The 20,631-nt window shown below is 43.9% G+C and overlaps 1 protein-coding gene across 1 annotated transcript; it reads right to left on the bottom strand.

Annotated features, from left to right (window-relative positions):
• Positions 1 to 4,263: 4,263 nt before the first annotated feature.
• On the bottom strand, positions 4,264 to 17,814 carry LOC141990164 (cyclic GMP-AMP synthase-like). Its single transcript, XM_074957134.1, has 7 exons — positions 17,523 to 17,814; positions 14,234 to 14,494; positions 12,150 to 12,430; positions 10,372 to 10,603; positions 6,527 to 6,781; positions 5,443 to 5,542; positions 4,264 to 4,609 (listed from the first exon to the last, which is right to left on the bottom strand). The coding sequence occupies exons 1-7, from the start codon at positions 17,812 to 17,814 to the stop codon at positions 4,264 to 4,266; spliced, it is 1,767 nt and encodes a 588-aa protein (XP_074813235.1).
• Positions 17,815 to 20,631: the final 2,817 nt, after the last annotated feature.

The following is a 20,631-nucleotide window of genomic DNA, read 5'->3' as shown; positions in this document are numbered from 1 at the left end:
GTTCCAATGGCAATTTGCATACAAACAGAGATATTAGTCTGGCAAAATTCCACTCTGGTAATTAAATTCTCTCTCCCTACCTTCCCTTCTGTCAAATTGTTAAGCAGCTACTGCGTTGCAGTCAGAGGTGGCTGCATTTCAGCAATGGGTTTACAGTTTCCTATGTCCAGTCTGTAAAGTTCTTTGGGATCCTTGGAAAGAAAGGGGTCGTATAATTTCAAGATAATTCCCATATCTCTGCCTGTGTGTGCTGTGGTTAAGACTGATATTCCCTGGCACAAAGAAGGTACCTCCTTGCCCTCTGGGCAGCAGGAGGCCTAGGCACCATGGTGGTATGTTACCCAGAAATGCAGATAGCTTATTAGATTAATTAGCCAATAAGTGCCTTGTGGGAAAAGAGGGAGAGATGGGCATGTCTTAACCTATCTAGTCCAGTTGTGGACATCTGCCCTGTCTGGTACATATCCCTCTCTCCAGCCTGGCACTTGACTGAGATCAGAACGGCTGTGGAGAGGGTAGACAGAATGCCAGTAGCGATATTTTCCCTGCTTGCAACCCAGCCTATTAGATCTGTGTTCCATGTCTAACATAAAGCGCTTTAAGCTGCATGAAAAGTGCTAAATAAATGGCCTGTTACAGTTTGACAAACAGAGTTCCTCGTTGCCTGGCTCTGAGAAGGGTGGTGATTCAGCCACTGCCAATGCAAATTCACAGAGCCAAACCAAACCCCCCACTGTGTTAAAAGGCGCCGCACCACCCTGCACAGGCTTTACGTTAAAAACTGCCTTGCTGCTGCCAGCAGTGAAGTAATTCTGATAAAAGAAACATGCTGTATCACTCACCCTGTTCTGGGTGAGCGAATGGCTAGAGTACATAGCTACAGCGCCCTCTGGTGGCATATAAAATCTTCAGCTGAGCTGTACCTTGTGCAGGAATTATGCAAAAGAAAGATGTGTGAAGTTTGCCAGGCTGTTGTCTCTCAGAAGCTTTAGAGAGCTGTGTAAGTACTAACAGGCAGTGAGTTTTATGAGTGTAAGGATTCACACACCCTCTAAAATCCACAGAACTCTGTCTGGTTACAAGAAAAATTCTCATCAACAGCAAAAAATAATCTCATTTCCAATGGATTTGACAGAAGCAAAAGATTTTCTGTCATGTCAAATAAAATTTTGGCAGAGGGAGGTTTCCATAAGCAAACATTCCTTAAGCAACTGCCCATGTCCCAATTTCACCAGCATGAAAAGCTTTTGATGCATGATAATACAGAGCATTCCGGTAGTGCCTGTTATCTGAGACTCTCAAAGCTCTTTGCACAGATTAACAAATGAAGATTCACTGCATTCCTGTTAGGCAGGTTGTATGAGCCCCATGTTATGGTTAGATGGAGGCACAGAAAGGTTAAGAGACTTGTCCAACGTTACATAGCAAATAGAAGACAGAAAGGGGACTAGATTCCAGAGGTCCTGGTTTCTGGCCGACCCTTTTCACCAGTTAGGCCACATTGGAAACGTGGAAGCAAAAGGGAATCCTCACAGTCCGGTGTGCTCACTATCTGAAGGTGCTGCACATTCAACAGAACACAGAATATTTCACATGGCTCTCCACCAGCAAGGGGCCAACAAGGACTTGTCAATTGGTCCTCCTAAATTAGACACATATGCCAAAATCCATGAGTCAGTATTGGTTTCTTTGGAGCTCTCCTGCTTGCCTGAGTCCCATTAACCTTTTCAGCTCAGCAACCCACTCAGCCTTCTGTTTGTACTATTTCAACCTCCAAAACAGGTGTCTGAAGGAGGTGGCTTTAGTTCCCGTACACAGCTCAGAACTCTTTGCAATGGCTGCCATTGCTTTAAAGGAGATGCTGCTGTTGCAGTCAGACAATAAACCAGGAGTCTGTTAAGAGAGAAGGCTATGTGTGGTACAGTTGGGGGATTCAGAAAGCCAGTGCATGTATCTTTTAGTTATGTCAATGAAGATTGAAATGGGAGGAAGAGCTCTAATCACAACAGCTGAGGAGGAGGGACAGAGCACATCCAGGTCAGGAGAGGAGGGGGAGCTCTCCTTTTGCTTTTAGCAAAGGAAGGGGAGTTGTTCTTCATCCTTCTTACGTTAAGCCCTAACTATGCCGCGATGCCGCATGACAAATTTGTTGGCTGAGCTTCTGTCTACGTGCATGTTCCAAGGTATCAGACAGAGCAAATCTGAAACCCAAAGTCCTCAAATGACTGAGAGAAAGAGTGTTCTTTTGGAGGAGGAACTAGATGGACAGATCCTTCAAAGACAGAGGAACAGCTGCTTAGACTTTGCCTCAGCCTATGCCTCTACTCAGCCACAAAACCGTGTCCTTTAAGGACCCATTCCTGTCTGGTGGTAGCACGGATGATACCTCATAGAAGGTGCTCAGCAGCCGACAGGATTGGATAGCACCAGCTCTTTCCCTCTACCTGTAGGATTAAAATAAAGCTAGCCCCACCCAGTCTCTCCATAATTTGGTTGCCTTCGATTCCAGTAAGTACATTTCTGAGAGCAGTGCATTGTCTGCTTTCTTTTCTCCAGAACGGAGTCAGAAGAGATCTCTTCTCATCAAGCCCGTTCATGCCCTCTGCATTCCAAGGTGAGACTTTGAATGGCAACATTTGTTGCTGCACCCTATATCAGCCGAGCTCCTGACTGAAAGGCTGTTTCAAGCCAAGTTCCTCAGAGAGACAGTTTTTACAGAGTAGTAAAGCCAAAGCACAGAGTTAATGAGTAATCTAGGAGACTTTAAACAATGTGTACATTCAGATTCCAACAGCAGCAAAGGCTGGACTGGAAGGGAGAGTATATTTAAAGTTAGAGTGAAGATGCAATGAGAATTCAGCGGGTACATCCAGTGTTCTGTTGCCCAACTGCTGCTCCAGAAGCTGGCATAGACCCCAGAATATGTTAGGGCTATCCCAGCTGTTTTGGGCTGGCACACATGGCCCTTTACTATCCCCTCCTTGCAACCCATTCCCTATGCTGGGAGCAGTGAAAGGGGTGTGGAAGTAGCACTCAGGTCAGCCATAGGGAGGCTGATATAAGTTAAAACATCCCCCAGAACCACTCTAGCTTACATCAGTTGCTGCACCAGACCTCAGGACAGGCAGAATCCAGCTGTGCCAGAGCGGCTTCAAACCAACTCTGCCTTTTCTTCTGAACAGCACCTGCAGTGTCACAACTCTCAGGAGGTGCTTCACAGAATATAGCCCAGAAAGGGGTTACATGGCGAGTCCTAGCCTATTCCGTTCTAATTATGGAGGGAATTTAGGGAGCCTGACTGGAATGTGGCCAGGTCAGAGATGATTACTCAAAAAAGAATGCCTGAAAACTGCCAAGATTTCACATTGGTAGCTCAGCCTCAAAGCCACACTGGTCAAGCAGAGGTTCGGGTATGAGAGAGCCTGGGCACAAATGTCGAGGGGACAGGATGAGCAGCAATAGGAATCCTGCCCTGAGATGCCCAGGTGTAAACCTCTCGCTGTGATACAAAAAGAGAGAAAAAAACCCAAGAAAACTGGCATGATTCGTCTTGACACTGCCACTGCCACCGACTCTGTGCATGTCAATAGCAGCCCAAATCACCCCAAGAAGGTAAAACACATAAAACATCAGCCTCTTATTGCAGAACAGTTTAAAAACTATTTATTGTCTTATCAGCAACCAGGTGGGAGAGTTGTGACAATTCTCTGCCTCATGATTAATTACCTGAAATAGTCTGCTATCCTTGCAATTCCAGATGTGTGAATTTAGACTTAGCACTTACCTATGAGCATTTTAGACTTTCAAATTGCTGTACACATATTGTCTAACCCAGCCCACTCAGCGTCCTATGAGGTAAATAGATATTGCTATTCAATTTCACAAATGGGCAAATATGGCACAGAGGGATTAAGGCGCATTTTCCAAAAGTGGCCTTTAGGTTTTGGTGTCTTATATTTGAGCACCCAACTTGGGATTCTCTGGATCTCATTTTCAGAGATGCTGCACACCCACAACTGCAACTGAAGTTAATGGGGAGCTGCCAGTGCTCAGCACCTATGAAAACCAGGCCCCCAAATTATCGTAAACTGGACACTCAGAAACTGAAACACTCAAAATCAGTGGCTTCTTTTGGAAATTGTTGCCGAAGAGCTCCAGAGTCTGGCATCTGAATCATCAAAACACAGAGAAAGAAATGCTAGCTGGTTCCATAACAATCATAGCAATAGATCATGTTCACTCAAAGTCATGGCTGGGAAGAAACTATTTCTCATGGGCTGCAAATGCTTGCAACCCATTCCCTTTCTGCTCTCGTAAGCGCTCGAGCAGGAATTTCAAATCCTTTGGAGGGAAGCTATAGAACAGGTTGCAGTTTGGAATAAAAAAATGGGGCAGGCTGGTGTTTTCCACGTGCTGAACGAAGTCATCCAGCACTCTGAGAAAACAGCAGGCGATGTCAGAAGGTTTCCAGTCCGAGTCCTCTTTCCACTGCGTCAGAGTGTGGAGAAAGGACGTCTTTGCATAGTAAGAGCACAGGTGACTTAGTTGCCTGGGATAATCTTTCTTCAGGGCCCCAAAAAGGCTCTTCAGCAGCCGGATACAGGTTTTCCTATGTATAGCAGAGGGAGAAGTTAAATGTATTTATAATCATGACTACTTATCATTATTCCTGATTAAACACATTATAGCACTTTGCAGGGAACCTAGTGCTTTACAGAATATAGCACTGGACATTTAAAAAGTTACTAATTGATGATATTTCTGTTGTGCTACAGTTCAAACAGACTGGGCCAAATTCTGATCTCAGTTACACTGACCTCAGTGCTACTCAGATTCACAGTGGTGTAAGTGAGAGCAGAACTTGCATCCGGTACATGACTCCTGATTCATTCTAGAGGGCGAGACTGAAATACGTTTGCTGGGGAGAGAAGATGCAAAAGTATGTGTAATATCCTTTCTGACTCAGGGCCCAGCTCATCTCTCATTAAAGTCAATGAGAGTCTTTCCATTGATTTTAATGAGAGTACGATCAGGCCTTGTGAGTTCTAGGTTGTATTTGGGAGAGTCTGTAGTGGAATCCTCAATTTAAGGGTAACATTTACTCAGTTTGGGAATGTAAATCACACTATGCCACCTGTATGTCCAAAAAAAAAAAAAAAAGTCATTTTGAATACTGAATACTCAAAGCAAACAATTCAGTAACCAGCTACAGAATAATGTTTTTTCGGGGAATCTTTTTAAATAACAAGTAAATCAGAGAAAATAATACTCTTTCCATGAACAATTCATGAACAGAAAAAGAGGTAAAATGCGTAGAATCAATTGTTTGTTACGAATTATTTGCCCTATTCTAGTATGGATTTTGATTCCACCTGTACTAATGCAAGGGAGCAGGTGTTCTACATCCAGCTGGCCTAGCCCTTGATCCCCAGGCTTACATACCTGCAGCACTTGGTACGGTAAGATTCACAGCAGGTTTTAGTGTTGCCATGGTTATTCAAAATCTCCTTTTCAATATGAGAAAAAGAAATTCTCCAGACCTCTGCAATATAGAACAATATTACATAGCCATCACACTGCCAGGCTGTCCAGGTGTGAATAGACATCAATGGCATTGTCCTAAATCTAGGTCCTCAAATTAAAGCTACTTAAATATTGAAAAGGTATTTAAGGATAATTTAAAGTTATCATTTCTATTTTCTTAAAAAACAAATAAGGAAATTAGTGTATGAAATACTGGGTGAAGAGAGGAGAAAGGTGTTGACGGTTTGCCTGTATGTCCTTTTACAAATTCACAGATTCCAAGGCCAGAAGGGACCATTGTGATCATCCAGTCTGACCTCCTGTGTAACACAGGCCATAGAACTTTACTAAAACAATTCCTAGAGCAGTTCTTTTAGAGAAAACATCCAATCTTGATCTTAAAAATGATCATTGATGGAGAATCCACTACAACCCTTGGTACATTGTTCCAATGGTTAATTACCCTCACTGTTAAACATGTATGCTTTATTTCCTGTCTGAATTTGTCTAGCTTCACCTTCCAGCCATTGGATCATGTTACACCTTTCTCTGCTAGACTGACGCGAGCCCATAATTAAGTATTTGTTCCCCATGTAGGTACTTATAGACTCTAATCGAATCACCCCTTAGCCTTCTCTTTGTTAAGCTGAATAGATTGAGCTCCTTGATTCTGTGGCTATAAGACATGTTTTCTAATACTTTAATCATTTTCCTAGTTCTTCTCTGAACCTCTCTAATTTATCAAAATTGATATAACTCAGAGAGGGCATTTTTCTTAGATTTGCAATAAGATCTAGGAAATATCACAGACTGAGTGGGCTCCAGACCTTATGGTGGACAGCAGGACTAGGCAGGTCTCCCAGCTCCAAGGCAGATTTTGGTTCTTTAGTTTATTGTATCCCTCCCATAAGTAAAAAAGTTGCAAACTCTATCTTAATATCAGCACCATAACAGAGAAGTCTGCTGAGGTGGATAGAGTTTGTTAGGAAAGGTATTAAATTACCTTTGTCATCGTGCCCACGTGGCTGCTTGGCAACAAAATAAAATGACTTATTCCTCTGCTTGGTTTTCTTCCCCAGCCATTTTTCAACATCCTTCCCTACCCCACATGAATCAGGCCAGGGGGTTGAGATTTCCAAAGCAGGAACAAGATCTACAGACATGATTTCGCCACCTTTGTCATCCAGCAGCACGACAGTAGCTGCTGGGCTGTTCTGTTTCTTCCTGCTTAGCTTCATTTTCCACCCTGGGAAAGGCACTGGGGAGCCAATAGGCAAACGCAGAATTAGACTGTGGAGCTCAAAACCAGACGATATCAAGCAGAACTGATTGATTTTAGCATCTCCAATTCAATATCCAGCAACCACGTCTATAGAAACCCACCAAGGGATTTCTAGACTATGAAAGCCACAGATTTCCTCAGGATGATGGAGATCTGTAATATTCACAGTGTCACTTGAATAGGCCCATACAGTGCAGTGCTTTAGTTCTCTAATCACCTCCAGAGATCTACGTTCAACTCCCAACTAATTAATGTATTTAATGCTCTCATCCAAGACTCTGTTAGAGCATATCACTATATAGAAAGATAGAATTTACTTCCCTATTCCTATGCAATATTCCCCTGTTTATACATCCAAGAATCAACTTAGTCCTTTTAGCCACAGCATCACACTGGGAGTTCTTGTTTAACTGGTTATCTACCAGGATTCCTAAATCATTTTCCAGGTCACAGCTTGCCAGGGTAGAGTACCCCATCCTATATGTGTAACCTACATTCCTTGTTCCAAGGTCTATATTGTGACATTGCACCCCATAACGCTTTATAGACATATGCTTATGAATGTAAATATGACATACCTGGAATATGTTTTATGCTAGATATGCCATGTAACATATCTTTCCAAAGGCTATGTTCTACTGCATGTATGCATCCTATTCATATGCATGTATCATTTTTATATCTGAAGTTTCAGAGTAGCAGCCGTGTTAGTCTGTATTCGCAAAAAGAAAAGGAGTACTTGTGGCACCCTAGAGACTAACCAATTTATTTGAGCATAAGCTTTCGTGAGCTACAGCTCACTTCATCGGATGCATACTGTGGAAAGTGTAGAAGATCTTTTTATATACACACAAAGCATGAAAAAATACCTCCCCCCACCCCACTCTCCTGCTGGTAATAGCTTATCTAAAGTGACCACTCTCCTTACAATGTGTATGATAATCAAGGTGGGCCATTTCCAGCACAAATCCAGGGTTTAACAAGAACCCCTCCAACGCATTATTAAGGATCTACAACCTATCCTGAAGGATGACCCAACACTTTCACAAATCTTGGGAGACAGGCCAGTCCTTGCCTACAGACAGCCCCCCAACCTGAAGCAAATACTCACCAACAACCACATACCACACAACAGAACCACTAACCCAGGAACCTATCCTTGCAACAAAGCCCGTTGCCAACTGTGCCCACATATCTATTCAGGGGACACCATCACAGGGCCTAATAACATCAGCCACACTATCAGAGGCTCGTTCACCTGCACATCCACCAATGTGATATATGCCATCATGTGCCAGCAATGCCCCTCTGCCATGTACATTGGTCAAACTGGACAGTCTCTACGTAAAAGAATAAATGGACACAAATCAGATGTCAAGAATTATAACATTCATAAACCAGTCGGAGAACACTTCAATCTCTCTGGTCACGCTATTACAGACATGAAAGTTGCGATATTACAACAAAAAAACTTCAAATCCAGACTCCAGCGAGAAACTGTTGAATTGGAATTCATTTGCAAATTTGATACAATTAACTTAGGCTTGAATAGAGACTGGGAGTGGCTAAGTCATTATGCAAGGTAACCTATTTCCCCTTGTTTTTTTCCTCCCCCCCCCCTTCCTCAGACGTTCTTGTTAAACCCTGGATTTGTGCTGGAAATGGCCCACGTTGATTATCATACACATTGTAAGAAGAGCGGTCACTTTAGATAAGCTATTACCAGCGGGAGAGTGGGGTGGGAGGAGGTATTTTTTCATGCTTTGTGTGTATATAAAAAGATCTTCTACACTTTCCACAGTATGCATCCGATGAAGTGAGCTGTAGCTCACGAAAGCTTATGCTCAAATAAATTGGTTAGTCTCTAAGGTGCCACAAGTACTCCTTTTCTTTTTATATCTGAAGTTATGAGTGCTGGCTCTGTGCTTGTATTTAAAGTGTTTGCTGTAGAAAGCACCTAAGGCAGATTTGATCAACATAGTGTGAAGGGGTTATTCAAGTAAATGGAAGTACTTGGCGAACAATGGACCTTGATAGACGCCACTCCACATCTGAGCTTTCCTGGGAACGTCCCTGTAAAGAACAAAGTCATGCATGGACATGTGACTTGCCCATGTGACTCCAAGACTCCATCTTGTAGCTGGGATTCTACACAGGGGGAGGGAGGGGTTTCCACCCACAAGAGAGAAACCATATAATGTCCTGGGAGACCCTTCCATTTTGTCTTCAGCTGGCACAAAAGATAGCCTCTCCACCCCAAGGAGATGCCTGAAAGAAACTGGAACAAAGGACAGTAACTACAGGGGTGTGAGTGATTGCTGGACTCAGATTAGGACGAGGTCTAGTCTGTAAAAGAGGCTTATTGGAATATCTCTGAGGGTGATATTAACCTGCATTTAGTTCTTACTATATTAGGATTAGACTTGCGTGTTTTAATTTATTTTGCTTGGTAATTCACTTTGTTCTGTCTGTTATTACTTGGAACCACTTAAATCCTAATTTTTGTATTTAATAACATCACTTTTTAGTTATTAATTAACCCAGAGTATGTATTAATACCTGGGGACTGGAGGAGGCAAACAGCTGTGGATATCTCTGTCAGTGTTATAGAAGATGAACAATTTATGAGTAAAATGGATTTATTTGGGGTTTGGAACCCACTGGGAGCTGGGTACCTGAGTGTTGGAGACAGGAACACTTCTTAAGCTGTTTTCAGTTAAGCCTACAGCTTGTGGTGGATGTGGTTCACACCTGGGTCTGTGTTTGTAGCAGGCTAGTGTGTCTGGCACAACCAGGCAGGGCACTGAAGTCCCAAGCTGGCAGGGAAAAGAGGCTCAGAGGTAGTCTCAGCACATCAGGTGGCAGTCCCAAAGGGGGTTTCTGTGATCCAACCCATCATGTATATGACCTTGCATTTAGCTGTATTAAAATGCACGTTGGTCAAGCAGTCTCACCTTACAAAGTGATCGAGATTGCTCTGTATAACTGATCTGGCCTTAGCATGGTTTACTGCTCCACCAATGTTTGTGTCATCTGGAAATTTTACAAGCAATGATTTTATATTTTCTTCCAAATAATTAATAAATAATATTGGGCCAATGACAAGTCCCTGTGGAACCCCATTAGAAACGACTTTTTGGATGATGATTCCCCATTTAGGATAACTTTTTGAAATCCATCAGTTAGCCAGTTTTTAATTGATTTATTATGTGCTATATTAATTTTGTATAGTGCTGAATTTTAATCAGAATGTCCGGAAGTACTAAGTCAAATTCTTTAAGAAGTCTAAGCATATTATGTCAATACAGTTACCAAACTGGTAATCTCATCAAAAACAATATCACATTTGTTTGACTAGACATAGGATAGTGGGATAGGTGGCTTTGCCAGTGAAGTTTACCCAGTGCATGGTTCAAGGCAGTGCTTTTCCATCCCATACTTTCATACCCACTATATTCATTCACAATTTTATCTATTTAATAATATTAATGGCAGGCAAAGTTGCTCACAGCCCCCATGCTGAAAAGGTTGATCAGGAATATCTGAAGTCAGAGGCACTTGCTTACCTTTGTAGGATGATGCGATGAACTGACTGACATGTTTCCTGAATTCCTCCAGGACTTTCACAGGTGACACGGTACTCCTATCCTCCAGCAGGAAAGGTGTGGGGAAGCTCCGGGGCTTCCTCGGTAAAGTAACTTTGTAGTAGAGCCCATTGCAGTCATCCACCTCCGTGTACTTAACATATCTTGGAACTGGCAGAGCCAGCATCACGTCAAACTCATCTGGGTGATCAATCTATAGGAAAGGTTTCATCATTAGAGGCTGTGCAACTGAATAACTGTGCAAGCAGCAGGCATATAGGGAGGACAGAATCCTGGCCGCTCATTTGCTGTTGTGGCAGATTGGGCTGTCCCCATTATTTCACATTAGCTTCCTGAGCTTTTCCAGAGAACATATCAGGGAAGGATTCTGATGGCTGTAGATAGTGCTGGTCAACTTATCCATAAGGAATAATGGCCTGAGGTGCGGCACTTTTCTGCTGTACCGACCCTGGGGGCTGCCAGGGGCCAGTTCAGCCCCCTGCAGAAGTTAGCAGCTCAATGTTAGGCTGGTTTGCAACAGCTCCCTAGGAGCTGTTATGCCAGTGGAGACTGCCAAAGCACCATGAACTCTGGCCACACCCCCATCCACCCCTGCTACCCCAGCATATTTCTGAGATGCCCCTTTATAGGGTGGGGTGGATGGCACAGAGATGGCTACACTGGCTCTGTATCAGCCAAAGAGTCTCTCATGCTGGGAGAATCCTCAGCTGCCCAGCTAGGGCAGCTTTAAGTCACCCCTTGGTCACCAGAATGCAGGAGCTGATACTGGTGATTCAATACGCGATTGTCCTCCAAGTTAGCACTAAACCGTTGCTTTAATGTGGCATGGAGGTCACCATGCTGCTAGACGTGCCATTTCAGCCCTGAACAAATGTGATCATTAAAGGTTCCATGTCACTTTTTGCAAGAGTTAGGATATTAGACATGATATCCTGGCCTAATCCCAATCTTGCTAATTACACCTGTAGCTCTAAAGTCTCCCTGTATTTATGGAGATAAGCTTTCCTTCACTTCTACACTATTTCTGTGTAATACAGTTGGGGGCAGTTAAACAGCTGCCACCTATGCCTCATAGAAGGCTGCTCTTCAGCAGTAGATAAAGTGATTCTTCTTTGTCTGTATGTATAGCTCTGTATAGAGAGAGCTAGATCCTCAGACTTATGAATATGAATGAAATATGAATATAAACTGACCCCAACACAGCACAAGCACTATAAAGCATCTGGACAGTGAACTGAATTCACTACTTAGGACCAGACTCTGATACTCTAACCCACCATGATAAGTATCTTAATTTACTCTAATAGTGGTCCCATTGACTAATCACTGAGTCAAAGAGACTACTTGAGGATTAAAGTGCTACTCAAAGTGAGTAAGAGTATCAGATTCTGGCTCTTAGGAATCTGGATAGAAAGCTATAACTATGGGCAAATACAGTTTTACCACAGCATGTTTTATATATTGTCTGTCACTGTGGTGATTTTAAGGGATTGCAAGGGTATAAGTTGCTATATAAAAAAAATCCGCAACATTAGGCACTATAGAAAAACCTTGGATAGAAGGGCATAGCTGAGGGCAGGATCTGGCCATATCAGCCGAAAAGCAGTGAATCTGGGGATCTCCTTCCCAGACTGAATGCTAGACCTGTCTCTCCTTTGTGTTAGTCCTGCTGGATAAAATGACAGCACTGTGATCCCAATTCATGATGCTATTAGGACAGTTAGCAGAGAGTTACTCACTTTCACAAACTCATAGTAGCTGCCCGTGGTCAACTTGGTCACCTCCTTAAAGTAGGGCCTCTCTGGATACTCCTTCAGGTAACTAATGAATGGGTCAATGAACCCATTAATTATTCCAGCAGCCTTGGTTCTCTCCTCGTGTTTCAGAGGGAGGGCTTTTACCCTCTCTTTAATGCGGAGAGCAACATCTTGGCTTGGCGTGGTGAGAACAGCTGCTGCTATCTCTGAGCTCTCACACAGGTCAACAGAGGTGGACCTGGAATAGAGTTGTCCAAGGTGTCCTACAAGGGAACATTTAAGAGAGGACAGAAACCAAAGGCCAAGAGACAAGATATGTTCTGGCTTTTCAAAATGTACCCTCTCTGAGGTGCTGAGAACCCTCAGCTCCCACTGCCTTGAATGGGGGTAGAGGGGACTCATCACCTTGGAAAAGTCCCAGTACCTTGCAGGATTGAGTCCCAGATCTCCTAGGTTTAGTGTTGTCTTCACTGCACTGTAAAAGAGATCAGAGTTCCAAGCAAGTTTCTAGTGCTGACCCCTGGTCCCTAGCTAACCCAATAGCTCCTGATTATCCAATGGATTCAACTGCCTCCTGAGCCCCTTGGATAATCATGTCCTTCTATTATACAGACATTTGTCAATTACCACTAGAACTCCTTGTTTTCAAAAAAATGTTGAAGTAGATAAATAAGGACTAGAGTAATGAAATATATCATCCACACATTATCCCTTCAGTATATGCACCCTGCTGACATGGTTCAGAATTAATTTACATGATAGATGCCTCTACCTCAGCCTGAAACAAGGCTGGTCTGAATGGTATTCCCTGTCAGGAGGTGCTGCACCTCCGTTACTTAGTCCAGATAAATGATATTATGAAAACATTCTCCAGTGTCCAACAACCACCTTCATCTCCAGTGTTGTGTCTGGTTCTTTCTTAGAACAAGTGCAGCAACAATAAAAATAGCCAGATGCCTGAGCCAACAGAAAGGTCTTTATTATTTCTGCAAATAATCCACCAGTGGGAAGAAAACATGATGCCCATTTAGGATGGCCAGGGTTACTGTAACAGCCATCTCACCCACCAAAGCCGTGTCTTCTTGATACCCCAATATCCTGAACCCAAGAGGGACGCCCAAGTGAGGGAGACAGGAGAGTAACTTGCACCATCTGTTGGTAACCCACTAGCTAAAGCTCCAGGAATGATCTCCTCCTGTTGTTATTCTAATGGGGATAATAGCATTCCGATAACTCACAGGGGTGTTCTGAAAATAAATGCATTAAAGACTGTGAGATGCTCAGATACTACAGTAATTGGGGGGGTGGGGGGGCATATAAATATCTAAGGTAGGGAGACATCATGCTAGGTGCTGTATGGACACGCAACAGGTAGACTGCCCCGGCCCTTGCAGCCTAGGTTAATGAAAAGGTTTGACAGGTAATGTAGCAAACTTAAAAGGCAAAGGAGCAATGAAAACAAACACATTTTATGTCGGAGGAAGTAGATCTGATTGAAATATTTTGAAGAAAAATGTGTTGTGGTTGTGGGTTGTGATTGCTGGATGTGTGTGGGGGGGAGGGTGGTTTGCTGTGGTCTGTTGGTAGTTGTCTTTGTTGGTGGTTGTTGAAAAAGCCTTTTTTCAAAATTGGAAATTTTCATAACAGTTCCCCCCCTTATGATTTTTTTTCTATGAAAAATGTAGCCTTTATGGTGTTTGGGGTTTTTTTTTTGATCCCCCCTCCCCCCTGCTTCCCAGTGGCAAAACAAAGGGGGCTCATTTTACTCCTACTTTTTCATCCTCTTTGTTTGACTCATCCATCTGCTGCATCTTGTTATAGACCTATACAGTGAGCTCTCTGGGACAAGAGCTATCTCCAGGTTACTCGCCTGTATGGCATCTAACACAATAGGATCATGGCCCTTGACTGGGCACTCCCAATAATAGTAATAACAACAGGAAGGGATAACATAATCACAGCACATACAGCAAGGTTTTGCTTCACCTCCTTAGGTGAAACAACAGGAAGTGTGACTGTGACACTCTCCTAGATTACTCATCCAATCAGCAATTGCCTGCACCAACCTGCAGATTCTCTCCTTCTTTGGGCAGATCCAGTCTGCCTGGGGTATGGGCAGTGCGCAGAGAGCTGCTCTGGGGCTAATGGAGACAGAATAGCCACCGATTCTGAGCCTTCTATCCCCTCCTCATCCTGTGCTCCTTTGCCTCTCCCTCCTCTGGCTGTTCTCTGAGGAATCTTTCGTTCCTTCTCACATTCAGGAGCCCAGTTACTTTGCTTTCTCCGGCTTTTGGCTGGCATTGTTTCAGGCACCTCAGATGTAGCTCCTAAAGAATGCCCAAGGTCTTAGCTTTATTGCTAGTAACAAACACATTTATTGATTCCTTTGCCTTTACATAAAGAAAGTTACAAGTCATTGCAGATGCATCCCAGAATTCCCTGTGATCCTTTACGCAGTATCTAGCTAAGAGCAGATCTATTACCTCAGTATAATGACAATAGTAATTAATCATTAATAAGCTTGGCTTTTCTACAAACATTAATGAATGAAGCCTGGCTAATGCCATGTGAGGCACGTAAGTAGTGGGGCGGATCTGCGGTCAGCTGGGCTTTCATGTTTATCTCTATGGACACTTGGAACTTCATGGCGAAGCAGGTGCAAAACTCAGGTGCTACTGCTGCAAGTGCAGAGAGCCTGCAAATGTGAGCTCGGGGCGTGTCTTCATTACTTCAACATAAAAACCATTAAAAATACATTAAAAAAAACCACCCATAACAAGCCTCCAGAAGTTTAACTGTAACTAGTGGGGAAAGGAGGCACCAAAGTTGGGAAAGGGCTATAAATGGGGCTGGTTGAAAAATGTCCATTGAAGCTGTTTTTCAATGGAAATTGAGTTTTCTGATACAATGAAATTTTCAACAGAAATGTCATATTTGGGGTGAAAAACCCCAAATGGAAACATTTTCACTTGTTGCTTTGTTGTGGTTTGGTTTGTGGAAAAACGTTCCATAGAAAATTCTGATGATGGGGTTTTTTTTTTTCATTTTCATCAACATTTTCCATGGAGAAAAACAAACAAAAATATTTTTGACCCACTATAGTTAAAAATGCAGGACCAAAACCAGTCCAATAATAATTTTTTAAAAAATGTCTCGATAAAAAGACTTAAATTTGTTGGGTTTATTTGAAGTGGAGAGAAAAATAGGATGGATTTCAGGGACCCAGCATGTGGTATCTGAGCTCAAACACTTCTCAGGTTGTCTCAATTATTAAGAGATATGTACAAAATATCTACCATTGTCTGGTTCCTACCTGTATGTTCAGGGAAGTGTCTGAGGTCTGACCCCGCAGTCCCTTACTCACATGAGTAGACCTCCTAATGTCAATAGGACTACAGTACACCCTCTCTATAATGAACCCCTCGGGCAGTTACAGAGCTCCTCAGGCCCAGGGCCATGGCAGGGAGGCAGAGCTCCTCCTGCTGTAACCCCAAGGCTGGAGGAGCACTCTAACCCAGACATGGACCCAAGGCTGGAGGAGCTCTCAGTCCCTTGTTGCAGCTGCAGGGCTGGAGGAGATCTCGTCCCCCCACCGCAGCCGGCAGGGCTGGAGGTGGGATCCAGGGACAACATTCACTATAGCTAGGGCCCTACCAAATTCATGGCTATGAAAAATGCGTCATGGACCTGGTCTTCCCCCATGACATCTGGTCTTTTGTGTGCTTTTACCCTGTACTGTACAGATTTCACGGGAGAGACCAGCGTTTCTCAAATTGGGGGTCCTGCCCAAAAGGGAGTTGCGGGGGGGGGGTTACAAGGTTATTTTAGGGGGGTTGCCATGTTGCCACCTTTACTTCTGCACTGCCTTCAGAGCTCAGCGGCCAGAGAGCAGCAGCTGTTGGCCAAGCGCCCAGCTCTGCAGGCAGCAGCCTATAAGTAAGGGTGGCAATACCTTACCATGCCATCCTTATTTCCATGCTGCTGCTGGCAGTGGCTCTGCCTTCAGAACTGGGCTCCAGGCCAGCAGCTGCCACTCTCCAGCTACCCAGCTCTGACAGCAGTGCTGCCACCAGCAGCAGCGCAGAAGTAAGGGTAGGGTTGCCAGGTGTCCGGTTTATGCCTGGTCAAAAAGGGAACCTGGCAGCTCCAGTCAGCACCACTGACCAGGCCATTAAAAATCCGGTTGGTGGCGCAGCGGGACTAAGGCAGGCTCCCTGCCAGCTGTGGCTCTGTGTGGCTCCTGGAAGCAGCAGCATGACCTCCCTCTGGCTCCTACACGTAGGGGGCAAGGAGGATCCACACACTGCCCCTGCCCCAAGCGCTGGCTCTGAGGTAAGCATCCCAAACCCCTGCCCCAACCCTGATCCTCCTCCTGTCCTCTGAACCCCTCGGTCCCTGCCCAGAGCACACTTGTGCACCCCAAACCCCTCATTCCCAGCACCACCCCAGAGCCCACATCCCCAGCCAGACCCCTCACCGCCTCCCGCACTCCAAGCCCCTGCACCAGAGCAGTGAAAATGAGTGAGTGAATGAGGGCGGGGAGAGAGAGTGACAGAGGGAGTGAGGACGGAGTAAGCAGGGGCAGGGCCTCAGAAAAGGGGCGGGGCCTCAGAGGAGGGGTGGGGCAAGGGTGTTTGGTTTTGTGTGAGTAGAAAGTTGGCAACCCTAAGTAAGGGTACCAGTACTACAACCCCCCCTACAATAACCTGTGATCCCCCCCCCACACACACACACAACTCCTTTTTGGGTCAGGGCCCCTGCAATTACAACATCATGAAATTTCAGATTTAAATAGCTGAAATCATGAAACTTACTATTTTAAAAATCCTGTGACTGTGAAATTGACCAAAATGGCCCGTGAATTTGGTAGGGTCCTAACTATAGCCCAAGCTTATTTTGCAGGGCATTATAGTGAGGACATGCTGTACTTGCATGGGTAAGAGTTTGCAGGAACCCATAGTAACAACAGCTAGAAAGTCCAAATCTTTGTAGTAATAATATGACCTTGAATTATTGTCTCTGTATAGTACAGAACATACAGGAGGGAAGAAGAGATAATGCCACATCACTGATCCGCAACTGCTGCAGCTGTCTCACCACATCCGGCTGTGCCCACCCATTCACCACACTCTCTCCCAATATCCTGATCTTAGGACACCCTGAGAGAGAGGTCACAAAAAACTGAACTATTTAGTGGCACTATTACCTAAAGCTCCAGGTAGGGGGGATAAGATCATCATGACATAGATAGACAGGCTTTGTTTGTTTCCTTTCTTTAAGGCAGCAATATGAAGCCTGCAGCATTTCTAAATGAGCTTTAACAACAAGCACCCAGATGAAATGAGATGCACTAACCTCCAGATTCGTCTATTGGTTTTGCAGAACCAGCCCTCCTCAGCTGTAGACATGTCTTTGAGGGCTGCTGTGAGCACTCTGAGTCTTGAGTACTTGGAGCCTCTGGTGCCCTCAACTTTCTTCCAGATGTGGTGACTGCAAATTCTGCTGCTAGTGACACAGACTGAGCACCCATAACTCCTGGGTTTTCTGTCCCCTCATCAGGCTTTGAGTTTCTGCCTCTACTGTCCCCAGCTTTTCTCTGAAGAACTTTTCCCTGCTTGGTTCTTGCAGAAGGAATTGATTTAGACATTTTATGTGTGGTCCCCAAAAGTTTTCAAATTACTTCTCCAGCATTAATTCTGATTGCAGGTTTTTCCTTGGAAAAAATACATTCCATGATTATTACTCCTTTTAAAAAGCAAATCTCAGCTCATTCCAGACACAGCATGGTGTTTCTTGCTTTCCCCACAATTTCCCCCCCCACACACACACCCTATATGTTCCCTTTAGGAGGTATCTTTCTCTTGTCTCCCTATCCCCTCCATGTTCCCTTGAGGGTGAGAGCAGCAATGAATAAAATGTTTGTGATGAACCATTTATAGCCATTCACACTACTCACCCTGCATGCCTCATCCTTACCTTCTGGTCAGTGCTTTTGGAGAATAACTGTGTCTGGAACTGAACAGTCTTACAGTCTCAGGTATCTGCTTTTTTCCTTCCTTGAAGTGATATTATGTCTACAGTTTACAGCATACAGACACAGTATCTTTCCACCTCCCTCCCTTCTCACTCCATCTCCCCAGGCCACTCCCACAAGCTAATGCCATTTCCCGGATCTTTCATGAGGCTTGAGTAAGAAACAAAAGTGCCCAGAGATATTTACTTGGCACAGGGTTGTTGGAAGAAGAAGCAGGAGGCTGCTGTGATATCATATCAGTTGAGCTAGGCTTGGTCTCCTGTATGTAGAAAATGGGGATGAAAATGTCTCTTAGGGTGTTGAGGATTAATTGGTTAATGCATTATGTATGCAACACTTTGGCAATGTAAAGCACTATTAAGTGCTAAGTTGTTTATTATGATCATCATCATCATCTCCCTCATCCATGATGCTATGGCTGTAGAAGTGGCTGTGGAATGATGTCTCAAATTTGTAAAATCTCTCTCTATCTCCATTTATATCATGCTGATCACCAAGGGGTCTGAGCATCTCAGATCAGATTCCAACTGCAAAATGGAATATGTGAAAGAAAAATGCTTTCCTATCTCAGTTCTATGTCTGAAGGGCCCAATACTGTATGGTGCACAGTACCTTCAACTCTGCTCATATTGTGATATTACCCAGTCCCCCTGATTCAAGATGGTTGCCCATTAAGTCAGCCATGATTAATTGGCACTAGGCATGTGACACTGACATGTAGGCAACCAATCTGGCAGCATCACATCATCAACTGAACATACAAGTCATTTTAATTAATCTTGATGCTTATGTATGGGGCTTTGATGGGGAGGTTTGCTAGTGATGAGGGACTCTATGAAGGGATTTGTCATTGCGTTCATATTCCCCCACAAGTATATGATAACTGAAATATACAGTAATGTAACAGCCTTTTAATGAAAGCATTTTAGTTGTGTTTGGTATATTTTATACTGTATCTTTATAAGAGGTATAAGAGCATCAGCCTCATGTCCCACTGTCCTGCAGTGGCTCAAGAGCATGGATGCCATCCTCAGGGCAGACTGTGAGGAACAGCGTACAAATCCCAAACTGGTTGTGAGTTCTATATTTAGATTTCATCAACCAAGTATGAAGTGTGATCTCCTCAGGCACTATAACAGCCTAACAATGAAGGCACAGACAGTCTCTTTGGGAACTCTGATCTATCTTGTCACTTAGGCAAGCTTGCCTTTGTGGTAGATGGTCCCTTACAGTATGAATCACAGTAATATTCAGGTTACTCCCTGTCCCAAAGGACCAGTCACTTACCCCAGGTCAATTGCACCTTAGATCTCACACCAGAGACAACGCTTGTTGCCAATCCTATAATAAACTATCTAAAGATTCATTAAAAAGGAAACAAGAGAGTTATTTACATGGTCAAAGCAGGAAAACATACATATGCACAAATTAGTTAATCTTAAATTTCAAGAAGTAATAGAAGCTTCTACAATAAGCAAGATCTATATGTCCTTTAGGGCTAACCCAGGCTAAATACAGGTGATCTCTTGCTTTTGCCTAGAAAACCTTACCTTCAAGAGTGCAAGCAGCAAGGAGATACAGTTCCTCCTTGTTAGGGGTTTTTATCTCTTGCCCCCCTTCTACTTCAAGTTAATTCCTCCGGCTGATGGGAGGAATTCTCTTGTACATCTCTTCAAGGATGGGGGAGAGCAATCAGCAGTCCTTTTCGATGTTCTACAATAGTTCGTCTGGTGTCTATGGGCCTTCCTTGTGGGGTAGGACATAACATCTTCTGTTGGAGGCCAGCATTTTGCACTAAGTAATGTCTCTCTCCTGTCTAATGATTTACAGAGGCTTACAATCCAGATGCTCAAATATTACCTTACAACGTGGGATATAGATGTTATAAGTGAGATTAATGCAGGTAGCAACTTACACATGTTCCATAAAGTCTAAACACTAAATATATTTTTCTAACTCTGATATCTGTTTTAACAATTCTAGCCGAACCAGGCTGATTCCAGGGCATGGGGATCTTGGCATCAGCTGGCACTTGGTTTGCCAGCATCACACCTAGAAAACAAGGACAAGTACTGCAGAAATTAACAGTTTGTATCCTCAAATCCAATCGTGCTTGCCACAGAAATAGCTCTGAGACACTAAGGCATTCTGTGCTATTCTCTTTCCAGTCCTAAACTGTTACATTGTGTTGCGGTGTGTTGTTAAATAGCCCTGGAACACACTGCCACTGTCTTGTTACCACTGTGGGCAAGGTTCGCTCCTGACCTTGGCCCCACAGGGGATTGTATTACTCTTTATGCAGCAGTTTCCTGTCAAAGTGTCATCCCCTTACTCTCTTATTTTCTTTCTGTTGCACAACCAGAAGTTTACCCATTACTGCCTTCACATCTAATCCAGCCAAGAATGACCGGGACACCTCCTGCAACATAG

Source organism: Natator depressus, chromosome 6 (assembly GCF_965152275.1).
Source record: "Natator depressus isolate rNatDep1 chromosome 6, rNatDep2.hap1, whole genome shotgun sequence".
Lineage (NCBI taxonomy): Eukaryota > Metazoa > Chordata > Testudines > Cheloniidae > Natator > Natator depressus.
Note: the sequence above shows the minus strand (reverse complement) of the source record. Positions and strands in the feature narration are given on the sequence as shown.

Bases quoted from the DNA above. Each gene is read 5' to 3' on its own strand.
- LOC141990164 (XM_074957134.1), bottom strand. From the start codon at position 17,814: ATGTCTAAATCAATTCCTTCTGCAAGAACCAAGCAGGGAAAAGTTCTT. The intron at 14,495-17,522 runs GTTAGTGCATCT...GGCATTCTTTAG, and splicing joins ACCAATAGACGAATCTGGAG to GAGCTACATCTGAGGTGCCT. The intron at 12,431-14,233 runs GTTGGTGCAGGC...GTTCCCTTGTAG, and splicing joins AAGAAGGAGAGAATCTGCAG to GACACCTTGGACAACTCTAT.